We start from the raw sequence: 12,637 nt of genomic DNA on the forward strand, positions 1-12,637 counted from the left end.
ATACCTAGTGCCTAAAAATGCAGCTTTGATGCGATAATGCGTAGCTACAGTCTGTAATTTCAATTCTTTTACTAATTTTGCTGAAATAAAATCATGAGTACTACCGTCATCATGCAAAATAGTCTTTTCTTTTCCATGCACCAAACATTTCATAGTCAATAATGAATGCGGAGTAGGCATACCTGGTAAAGTATCTTAAGTAGTAGTAGTGTCGTCCTCATCTTCAGTGAAATCAGGCATATCTTCATATTCGTCTTCGTCCATGGCTCCAAGGTAGTTGATATAAGCTGGTGGCTTCTTTGAATGACAATTTGCTGCTAGATGTCCAGGCTGGTGGCATTTATAGCATACTATTGGCTTGGCTTTGGTTACATTATTTGCAATGGCGGGAAGTCTAGGTACATTTGGATTTGGCTGTGGAATAGGCTTAGGATTTTGATTGACATTGGATGGTAATGCAGGTGGTTTTGCCCAATTTTTGCGGAAAGATGATGAAGAGAAACGACCTGGTGGAATTGAATTGTTTAGATCCATAATTACCATTGGCTTGGAATTGCTGTGGACGTTTGTCTCTACCACGTAGCTTATCTTCAGTGTCGTGAGCTAGTGAAATGACATCTCCAAGAGTAGCAGGCTTGAACATATTAACTTCAGCGTAGTAATGCCCAAGGAGTCCAGACATATACTTGCGCTTATGTGTCGCCTCTGGTACGTCTTCAAGCATGCGTAGCTGGAGAAGTGCATTCCAAAAACGCTCTCTATACTGAGGAATAGGCTCACGATCCCGTTGCTGGAGAAGATCCCATTGCTTGATAGCTTTCTCATGAAATTGCGGTGGAAGAAAATTCTGCATGAACTTCTTCTTGAAATCTTCCCAAGTGGCAGGACATTCTATGCTCTTGCGTACTACAGTCCACCAAAGTGATGCTCTGTCTACTAAATGATTAGTAACACACTTGATTTTATCTTTTTCTGCATAGGTTTCCTCATGAAAATAGTCATCAAACTGACTAATGAATGCTAGAACAGTTTTTCCTTCTCGTATGCCATTGAAAGTACGGAATTTGAAACTTCGTTTACTTATCTTTGATTCCTTGCGAATGGTTTGAGCTTCAAGAGTGGCGTCGATGGTACGTCGAATCAAATCTTCAGCTTGAGGTTCTTCTTTGTCGATAGATGCTCTTTGTAATTTTGCCAATTGCGCTTGCAATGCTTGCCTAGCCCTTCGTTCTTCTTCCAATTGCATCATGATTAAGTCTAGCTTTTGCTCCATCGTAGGTTCAGGTAGGTCGCCTTCAGCCATAAGATCATCCATATGTGGTTCCGTTATCCTGTAAAACTCAAAAGACCTTTCTCACTCAAAATCAGGTTAGCGGGATGAGCGTAGCTCAAGTTCGGGGTTACAAGGCTTATGTGTTTTGGGATATATCTTTCTCAATCTTCAGAAAATTTGCGATTTATCCTTCTTCGTATGCTGAAAATGCTTCAGCAAACCTACGTATGGGTAGAGTACCTTCCAACGAACAACTTTGCAGTTCGGAGTTTCTGCGCAGGAACAGTCCTTCTAAGAGTTTTGAGCACAAGTCAGTTCTGACTCCAATTGACTAGTCTGACTTGCAGAGTTGCAGACTTATGTGACTTGCAGAGTTGCAGACTTACAGAACTTAGCCGCCTTAAGGAACTTGCAGAACTTGATCAGAATTTACTTACAGAACTTGACTTCTGTAGTGTGTGGCCTGGAGTAATTGTGACTTGCAAGGTTTGAGACTTGCTTAGAAGACTAAGCTTAATTGTTTAAGCTTAGAGGGGGGGTTATAGAAGAAAAACGGCGCAGATTCGTAGGGGGAGGGGGGGGCCGTTTTTTCAACGCGACGGAAAAATCGAACACTCTCACAGCTTGATGACGAATTTTGAAGCTTTTTAAGCTTCCTAAAGCTTTTAAGCTTCAATACTAAGCTTTTGAAAAGAATTAGATATGGAGGTTATGAGCTTAACTCTGGTTGTCCACGACTTGTTGAAGGAGATGTAGGAGTGGTCCTCCGCCTGTATAGCCCGGTCCTTCGCGATCTAATGACAGAAACAGGGATTCTTGATCGCCAAAAGTCTGCCTGTATCAACGGTTCGCGACGAGATTGACCGTAGAGCCCGGTCGTTCCAGGAGCTCCGCCTTCGCACGAGATGGGTAGCGATTGGAAGCTCTTGATCTCAGCTCCGCTCTGATACCACTCGTGTGCAGATCGGTCGCTGTATGCTCACGTAGTGAATCCCAGAAGGTCCCCAAGAACAATGAACTCTACTTTTTTGCACAAGTTACAAGGTAAAAAGCATGAACGACAAGAGCAAGAGACCAATTGGATGCAATCTCCCCCCATGTCTTGTGTGAGCACTTCACAAAGCATGTATTTTTTGTATATTTCCATCTTCATGCTCAATAATAGCCCAATTTACAAAAATATATCAAGCTTTTAGCTTTTGAGTTTGCTTTTACAAAAATAGGAATAAAGCTAAAGGACGGTGCCCAAAGAGTCTGGCACGCCCAATACAATGTCCAAATAGAAATAACATAATCGTGCGCATGGGCGCATACAAAATAATAATAAATAATCGATGCCTCAATAGACATGACAAAATATAGGCGTGGCGCCTATCAAAATATAATCCATAGATCGAATACTCGCTATCCTTCAATGCTTTCCTCCGCCACTGCTGCTATCTCTACACATCAACTGAAGCATTCACAATCGTTAGTAAAATAATACAATTAAACCGACAAAAGTGAATACCTAACAGTCTTCAGCTACATAAATAAATCAACTGGTTAGAAATAAATCCTAACCTTAATTTATTACGAGTGCGCACTCTAAACTCATAAACGTTTATTAATTTAATATGCATTTTGCGGAATCACCCGCTATGGAATCACCCATGTACACACTAAATTAATGAAACGCCCGAAAAGGACACGCATCCCCATCAACTTCTCGCACAAAGAATCCACTTTGTGTATGAGCTCCGGTCATCAAAGTTTACGGAATCCGCCGTAAAACCTCACGAATCCATCGTGGCACGGAATCCACCGTGAAATATGCCTCTTGGCATCACAAAGAAAGTGTATTTGCTATGGACAGGGTGCACTTAATTTGCAGGGTTATTGTGATGCAGACATGGCAGGTGACTTAGACACTCGCAGGTCCACTAGCGGGTATGTCTTTACAGTTGCTGGAGGGGCCGTCTCTTGGTGCTCCAAGTTGCAGAACATCGTCGCACTGAGTACTACTGAAGCTGAATACATATCAGCTAACTGAAGCTTCTAAGGAAGCTATATGGTTGAGCAGACTCGCAGAGGATCTCGGCATGTCTATGAGTACTCCAGTGTTGGGATGTGATAGCCAGAGTGCTGTGTATCTGGCTAAAAATGCCATGTATCATTCACGCACAAAGCATATTGATGTGCGATATCACTTTATCAGACAGATTCTGGAGAATGGTCTAATCACATTGACCAAGATCAAAACACAGGACAACCCTGCAGATGTTCTCACTAAAAGTCTAGGCAAGGCTCAGCATGAGCATTGCATACGACTAGTGGGAGTAGGTTAAAGGTTCACTCCGGACCTTTAAGTGGGAGGTTGTTGGGATGTAAAGGTCCTTTATTCACCTCCGTGTATTTTACACGTGTATTGTTATGTTGTACATGTGAATGCACCCTTACGAGCCCTAAGTATAAATACATTTTATTCTTTGTGTACCAACACATTGTTGGTACACCCAAATCTGTTCGTCACTCTTACTCACTCTCACTCACCTGTTCACTTCCTCTGCTGCAAATCTTCACGCTTCCGCTACTCGCGTACTCCAACATGCATTAATCAATGAAGATAGTATGCGTCCAGGTACACTCACTAGTCTCACTGATACGGAGCCCAAGTCTAAGGAATTGGAAACCTCAAAATTTGTGGGCAAATTTAAAAGAAAAATGCCATTTTTTAAGGGTAAAAAACAACCTTTTGAAAAGAAACCATATGTGAGACCAAAGTTAAGTCCTGATGACTTTGATAAGGTCAAAAAAGAAAAGTTGTGTTTCAATTGCCTATCCCCTAACCATGCTGCTTGGAATTGCCCTCAAAAGAAAAAGGGGGAAGACAAAGGAAAGGATAAGGACAAGGGCAAGGGAAAAAAAAACAAATCCATGTAGTACAAACCTTAAAATTAAAGGGGCATGAAAGGTATAAATCTTTAGAGGTCTTGCACATGGATGTACAACACAAGTGTTGTATGTCAACTTCTATGTGGCAGCCTACTTTTGGGCCACATGATTTAGTTAGAGTACATGGATTGATAGCTGGAAAAAGGGTTAGAGTCATGATTGATGACTCTGCTACACATAATTTTATAAATTATGCACTTGTCAAAAAATTGAAACTTCCCCAACAAAAGAGTGGGCATCAATATGTTGTTCGTATGATGCAAGGCCAAGATAATAAAATATGGGATACAATGGTATCCAATTTGGAAATTGAGATTCAAGGATATAAAGATAAACTTGATTTCCAAATTATGAATATGGAAAGAGCTCATATTGCTCTAGGGAGGGAGTGGCTATGGGGATTGGAACCATCCTTAAAACGTAGTTACCATCATAATACACTGGAATTTGAAAGGGATGGTAAGACTTTTGTCATTCAAGGTGAACATGAAGTATCTGATAATCCTTTGCTGTGTTCTACTGAAGTTCAGAAGCTGATAAAGAAGGAAGTTTGTGAGGTATATATGTTATGGTCTCTTCCTGTACAGAACACTTTCACTTTCTGTAATATAAAGCAACAATTTTCTTATGATTGTGAGTTGAATGTTAATAATGAATTAAGTAGTTTGTTAAATGATTTTAAATATGTGTTTCCTTCTGATTTACCAAGTGGCCTTCCACCAGATAGGGGTGATATAAATCACCCCATTGACACAAATAAGGATACACACCCTATTTCTAAACCACCGTATAGGTTAAGTGAAACACAACACCAAGAAGTTGAAAGACAAATTAAGGATTATCTTGATAAAGGGTTTATACAACCCACTAATTCACCTTGGGCTTCACCAATTTTATTAGTAAAGAAAAAAGATGGTAATAAATTTCCTATGCCCAGAATGGAAGATCTTTTTGATCAATTGCACGGGGCAAAATTCTTCACAAAGATAGATTTAAGATCAGGTTATCACCAAGTAAGAATTAAGGCACAAGATGTTCCCAAGACAGCATTTCGTACTAGATACGGGCATTATGATTTTTTGGTGATGCCTTTTGGCCTCATTAATGCACCAGCTACCTTTATGAAGCTGATGAATAGTGTTTTACGGCCCTATCTAGGACATTTTGTAGTAGTCTTCTTGGATGATATCTTGATCTTTAGTAAATCAAGAGAAGAACATTTGAAACACTTATAATTAGTATTCCAACTGTTAAGAACACATTCCCTTTATGCGAAGAAAACTAAATGTGAATTCTTTGCACAAGAGGTCAAATATTTGGGGCATATTATCTCGAAAGAGGGAATCAACATGGATCCAGAAAAAGTAAGGGCAATTATTGAATGGCCATCTCCAAGGAACCTGGAAGAGCTGCAGATCTTCCTAGGTTTATCTGGATTTTATCGTAGATTCATTCGAGATTATGCCAAAATAGCTGTTCCAATGACTAACCAACTTAAAGAGAAAGGAAAGAGCTTTAATTGGGGAACAGACCAAAATGAAAGTTTTCAAAAACTTAAGGTAGCTATTGCTACAGCTCCAGTATTATTAATAGTGAATCCCAATAAACCATTTGTGGTTGAAGCTGATGCCAGTGATAAGGCGATAGGCGCGGTCTTATTACAAGAAGGTCGACCAGTTGCTTTTGAAAGCAAGAAATTAGACCGTGCAAAACAGAATTATTCTGTTTATGAGGGGGAGCTATATGCAATAGTACATGCAATGAAGAAATGGAGACACTATCTGTACGGTGCCAAGCTTTTGATTTTATCGGATCATGAAAGCATTAAGTGGCTTAATGATCAATCGGATTTACACGGGCGTAAAGCCAGATGGGCCGAACTCCTCCAAGAGTTCGACTATGAGATAAGATATAGAAAAGGAAAGTATAATATAGTAGCTGATGCACTCAGCAGAATGCCCATCATTAATGAATTGAGTTTTACTCAGTTCACTTTCAACTTGCTTGAATCTTTAAAAGGGAAATGCCAGGTTGATCCGGCATATTCCAACATATGGGAAGCAATAAAAAATGGGGATCCAAATGAAAGTGCTTCTACTGACGAAGGAATATCTGAGGATGTTCAACAAGGAAATGGAGCATCAGGGGTTGCTCAAACCAGATTCAAGTGGAAGAATTTTACCATTGATAATGGTTATCTACTCTACAAGGGTAGGGTATGTGTCCCGAAAGATACAGAAATAAGGCGCCACATACTCTTTGAGTGTCATGATACCCCTAGCGCGGGACATCTAGGAGTTAATAAGACTTATAGTCTTATTAAAAGGCAGTTCTATTGGCCTGGAATGAATAAGGACGTCCTTGACTATGTGGTCAAATGTAATAAATGCCAGGTTAATAAAGCTGAAATATTAAAAATGGGAGGACTTCTCCATCCACTAGAGATTCCTTCGGGAAAATGGGAGAGTATCTCCATGGACTTTATTGTTGCTTTACCTAGAACACAGAGGGGGCACGACTCTGTGTGGCTGATTGTGGATAGGTTAACCAAAATGGCTAGGTTCATTCCAACTTCAACTGATGTTAAAACACCAGAATTAGCTAGATTGTTCGTAGAGAACATATACCGATTGTATGGCCTTCCGGCAAATATAGTTTCTGATCGGGATAGAAAATTTGATAGCCAATTTTGGCGTGCGGTATTTAGGAAATTGGATACTAAACTTAGCATGAGTACGACGGATCATCCGCAAACTGATGGGCAAACTGAAAGGGTTAACCAAATTCTTGAAGATATGCTTAGGGCATATGTAAGTAAAAGGTAAACTAATTGGGAAGAGTATCTATAGATAGCAGAGTTTGCATATAATAGTGCCAAGCACTCTTCCACTGGATATAGTCCATTTATGTTAATGTATGGGTTTCAGCCCAAAGCTCCTTTTACAGTAGGAGTGCATAAGGAAAAGGTTCAGGCAGCTAAAGACTTTTTGGAGGATATGAATAATATGTTAAAATTTGCTCAAGAAAATATTAAAAAGGCTCAAAATCGAGCTAGAGCATATGCAAATCCTCACCGAAGAGACATCTCCTTTGAAGAAGGAGAATTGGTCTATCTTAAGGTGTCTGAACAAACTAAAACTATGAAAAAGGGACAATGTCCAAAGCTTTCACCAAGGTATTGTGGTCCTTTCATAATACTTAAAAAGGTGGGAGAATTGGCTTACAAGCTCCAACTACCTGCTTGTAGTAAAATACATCCAGTTTTTCATGTAAGTAAATTAAGGAAGAAGCTGGGTGATTTGGATAATCTAATCTTAAATGATGATATTGAGGAGCTATTAAATGACCAATCTAATCCACATGAACCAAAAAGAATATTAAATGTTCGTAATAGATGAACAAGGAATACTATTTATCAAGAATGTTTGGTTAAGTGGAAAGATTGTTCAGAAGAAAGCTCAACATGGGAGCGAGTAAGTACTTTAAAGAAAAGGTTTCCCAATTTACAATTAGACCGTCCAAGTATCGTTTTCAAGGACGAAACCGATTCTTAAGGGGAAGGAAATGTGACATTAATGTGACATTTAATGTGACATTAAGGTCACAAACATTAATGTGACATTCAAGTGACATTTAATGTGACATTAAGGTAAATCAAGGGGAACATGCACGAGGACGACCGTCCGGGCTCTTGGGCGCCCGAACGGGGTTTAGGGGAGCCTAGAACCAAAGAGAGTCCAAGAATAGTAGGACTCACCAAGGTGTGACGGCTGGCAATCGGATCACGATGGTCTGGCCAGCAATATACTAGGCAAGGCTGGGAGGTGAAAGAATCACTCGTGCTCATTCATTCCGACTGTTTTTCCTCTGGCTTTTATGGTCTTCTTCAGAGTCATCTAGCACAATGTGTCAAGAGACACAAGATGATTAGTGTTTAACAACACTGCATGAGTATTAAAAAGATACTATCTTGGAGCTCAATGTCGGATGTTGATGCTTGATCTTCTTCTTGCTTGCTAATTTAGTGTGACACTTTGCTGGAAATTAAGTGCTCAGTAAGACCAGAGTGATAGAGTCTTCAATGGACTGAGAAGAGTAAGAAAATGAAAGGTTTTATGACCTTGAAGGTCAATGGCTATGGCTGCCCACAAAGATGACAGTTAGGGTTTCTCAGATTTTGATCGACAAAGAGAGTATTTTAGCGAACCCTCTTAGGTGAGGTTAGCCCACTTAGGGGGCCACCAAAGCCCTATGGTGGCAACTCAACTCGCACAACATGGAGATGATGGCAGCCTTACGAACGTCAGCATGCGCAGTTTCAACAGCGACCTCAAATTTCATCAATGTTGAGCTGTAGCCAGGGCAATGTCGGTATTTGAAGTGATTGAAAGTTACCCAAGGAGTCAAGGAAGAAATCTCCAGAAAATAGCTTGAAGAGATGTGCTTTGATTTGAGAGATCCAGAAGCTCAAAGTCAGGTAGGTGCTGTTTTGGCTATGGCTGCCACAAGATCAAGTGGAGATGGAAGTGGGAAATGAAACCATGAGCTGGATTTGAGCTAACTTGAGATTAAGAGGGACAAAGAGAGCAAAGAGGGGAGTTATACCATGCTCGGCTGAGCTCTGATACCATGTAAAAATGTTGAATCTAGAGCATGGTAGAAGTTATGGAGGTTGGAAGGTAAAGACTAAATTCATGTTGACATGAACAATGAGTAAACAACTGTTACATGAGTGAACCAGGTTCCAAGGTGGAAGCTTGGACTCATAAAGATAATCTTGTGTATTAGACTAATAATGACAATGACATGTCATTGTCACTAACTGAAAGAGGAAAGCATCATGATATTGTATTCATCATTATGAAAGTGATAGTCAAGTACAATGCTTTATAGAAGTTGGGTTGTTCCCCTCTCCTCACTGTGCATATGGGATTCAGGACATCTCTTCCTGCAGCATACATCATTTGTCATTTCTCAACAATCATCAACTTGGTGAATCGATTTCATTATGTAAGCCCTCCCAACCGTAACTGGTTGGTGGTCAAAAGCTTCCTTGTCCGTGCACAACTTAATAATGTCAAGGCTAAGCATTAAAAGCGCATGTCCCTACAGCATCGTGAATAGTTCATACTTGCTGAATATCACCACAAGAGTAAAACTATATAATATGGCTTGATGTAGAATACTAGCACGATTTCATGCTCGCACTAAGCATATTCTACCATGTGTAGCAACTCTCTAAATCATACCATAAATAACCACCATGGACATAACATTCTATTCTCCTCTGAATGGCAAATCATAATGGAATGGAGAAAATTACATGAAGATTAAAGTAAACACCTCAATGACTAAAAAGCTTTTGTCTATGTGGAACATAGAGAAAGGAAATGTGAAGAAAACTCTCTACTTCTGCTTTTGTTTGTCAAATGAGAACTCAATCACTACTAGAATAGAGAATGTGCACTAAGTAGAACTTCAATCCCAATGATTACAAAATCCTACCCAACATGATAAACTCAAATCCCTCGATCGAGAGAAATCAGCCTACTAGTACAAATAATTTGTAACTAAAAGTACATTGTGACAATAAAACTTTACTTAGCCTCATAACTACCTCTTGGAGGATATCAAATGCAGTATCCCTCAAAGGTGATCATAGGATCACTATGTGAAAATCAATTGAAGCAACTTGTCATGACCTTGAGCATTAGTGTCAAGGAATATTTAGATCACGCATGCCTCTATGACCCTAGTGCTGCATACTACTAAGATCTTCATTAAAAAATGATTAACGCTAGGTTCAAACATGATGAATGGAAGGAGTGAGTTCGTTGTATGGAACTATGATATATTTGCTTTTACATATAAGGATAGTATTGGATAATGAAAGGCAAATAAATCAAACCATGAATGCTAAGGAAACAACAATGTGTTTGCCACATTCTTGATCATTGCAATTACCCTCCCATGTTGAGGGAAATCTTTCTTTTTTCACCTTCATATTGGCCACAATTTTGAGATTACCAGTTACATGCCATAAAACCTGGTTTGTCAAAATTAAATGTGTTGCTGATACGAAAGACGTCAAGCATAAATTGCAGTTTCAGCATGCCTTCACATATTAGCTACCAGATTTTTTAATCAAACTAAAAGCAATAGTTTCTTACTATCAGCTAGTGAAAGCACTCGTATCAATCTTCTGACATCAACATAAAAACATACCATATGCAACACTGGTCCGTGCATTCGATTTGCAATAGCCACATGAACTAGCATACAGCCCCTGGTCCTCAACCACACTTGGCTGCCCCCTCTTCATCACACAAATTAAGATTTACCAGCTGCACAGCCAGAAGAATATTAAAGGAATAAATCAAATAATTGTTTATTTCTCAGACTTCAGCAGTAAACCAGTCAGACAAACTAATCAAACTCATAGTTAGTCAAGAAACCAAGACAGACCCTCCTCTGTTCCCCCCCCCCCCCCCCCCCCCCAAAAACAAGCCCAAACAAGTCTGAATATCTCCCAAACAAGAATGAGAGCTTCAGACAGTCTGAATATCTCCCATATAATGCATCAAAGTTAGAGCAAGATTCATTTCTCCTAACAAGTTTTGGATAGTGCCAAGGCCCACAAGTCGAATTGTTTGCAATATTGCATTGGTTTCAACATGATGGACCAATCGCTTAGATGCTTACAAAGTTATATAATAAACTAAAGTGGACACACCAAAGGACCAATCACTTAGATATTTACAAAGTAATATAGTAAACTACAATGGACACACCAAAGGACCGAGCAAATCAATTTGCAAACACATGTTTCATAGGAATGAGCTATGGACCAGGTGCTGATTTATCGCCATCTGGTTTGTTAGCACAGCTGGTTTATGGGATCGTAAATTTGTCGTAGTGAAAAAAAAGGGAATAATCGCTTTTGCAATTACAGAAAAAGTAATAATAATAACAATAACTAGTGGATAGAGCTAACACAACAAGATTAGACAAATTCCTACTATGATTCCCACATTGTGAATTATGACAACACGATAAGCTTCTGTGAGGGAGGGACCACAGACCTAGCTAGAAGTGGTTAGGGGCAGGAACCTGGGCTAGCACCCCTCTGTCCCCCAACCAAACGTAGCTAGGTATGTGGTGCCTCCCGAGCAGAAACTCAGGAAGTTAACACCATAGGGTAAAACAAGGAAAAGGAGCCCTTTTGCCGACATGGGAGAATGTCAAATACTTCTTGTGTAAGGAACAAGGAAACCGTTGTGCAAAATGTAATGAACTATGGACCTGATGTTGATTAATAACAAATCTGGGTTTTTGATAGCACAGCTAGTCCATTAAAACTCTCAGATTGTGGTTGTGAAAAATAACATACAAAACTCACGTACGAGCTATGTTTAACTTGCATCAGTGCAAGCTTGAAAGAAATAGAAAAAATGAGTGGCTTGTCCGCTCAGACTCTGCTTATTCATACGATGATCGGGCAATTGAGATGCAACCTGTCCTGTGTTTTTTCCGTCTGCCCTGTTTCGAGGAGCTTCCTTTAATGGGCGAAACCCAACACTTCGAGCTGGTATGTCTTGTGCAATCCCCTGCTCCTGCTGCTGCTTATTTCTGCAGGAGGATTTCCGATCCTTGCTTCTGACGCTAAAATGCTGTAGCTGTATGCCAAAGACCATGGAAACCGAACAGAAGCTTCATGGACGAAGCAAGCAACAAGAATAATGCATGAGTGAAATATTAAGATAATTCTTATCTATTACCTATTATGATCTATGTACTTCAGATTTGCATCGGATTCAAACAAACATTATATTTCACATCATTTATCAATTCTGTATGACTTATGTACTGCATATTTAAAATGGGATATAAAAAACATTGTATTATTTACCAATTATGTTTTACCTATGTACTGCATATTCAGATCTAATTATCCGTTATATAGTGATGATAGTAGAGCCAAAGATTAGCTATGGCCCTACAAATGTAGATAACAAAGAAATAAAGAGTTCAAACATTCATCATGTGAAAAAAAAAAAAGCTATGTACCATTCTAAGTAATACATAGATTTCCAAATAAAGGAAGGAAGAGTAGGAAAAAAAAAATGACACATGAGTAAAGAGGTGAAAAATATGAAAAAGTATAAGAGATTTACATGTAAGACTGCTCTAAATGATTATTAAGACCATCTAAGAGCAACCATGAAACTTAATTTATTATTATAATAGTAAAAGTATCAACAAAATCCTCTTTATAACCTGCAAAAATATCACACATGCACATGGATGTGTGCGTGCACACACACATGTGTGCTTACCTTATAACTAAACAAGTACTATCATGTAAGGATCTAAGACCAATCTCCATTGACCTTAATGATAGGTACAACGACAAGAGAATGGTAAAATGTT

General features: G+C 39.3%; 1 protein-coding gene across 4 annotated transcripts in view; it reads right to left on the reverse strand.

Moving 5' to 3' along the window:
- Positions 1-11,973, reverse strand: part of LOC148039658 (arginyl-tRNA--protein transferase 1-like) — a 76,368-nt gene extending 64,395 nt beyond the window's left edge. For 2 of the 4 annotated variants that reach the window (XM_087692484.1, XM_087692482.1), the window contains exons 1-2: positions 11,722-11,971; positions 10,433-10,551 (exon numbers count right to left, since the gene is read on the reverse strand). In XM_087692484.1, the coding sequence (XP_087548610.1) occupies positions 10,433-10,529 (97 nt within the window). In that variant the 5' untranslated portion in view covers positions 10,530-10,551; positions 11,722-11,971. Of the gene's footprint in view, positions 1-182; positions 947-10,432; positions 10,552-11,721 lie in introns of those variants that run through there. The other 2 variants (XM_087692497.1, XM_087692491.1) reach the window with 2 other exon arrangements.
- Positions 11,974-12,637: the final 664 nt, after the last annotated feature.

Source organism: Lygodium microphyllum, chromosome 2, assembly GCF_053477565.2.
Source record: "Lygodium microphyllum isolate KBCC chromosome 2, Lygodium_microphyllum_v1.1.10, whole genome shotgun sequence".
NCBI classification, from domain to species: Eukaryota; Viridiplantae; Streptophyta; class Polypodiopsida; order Schizaeales; family Lygodiaceae; genus Lygodium; species Lygodium microphyllum.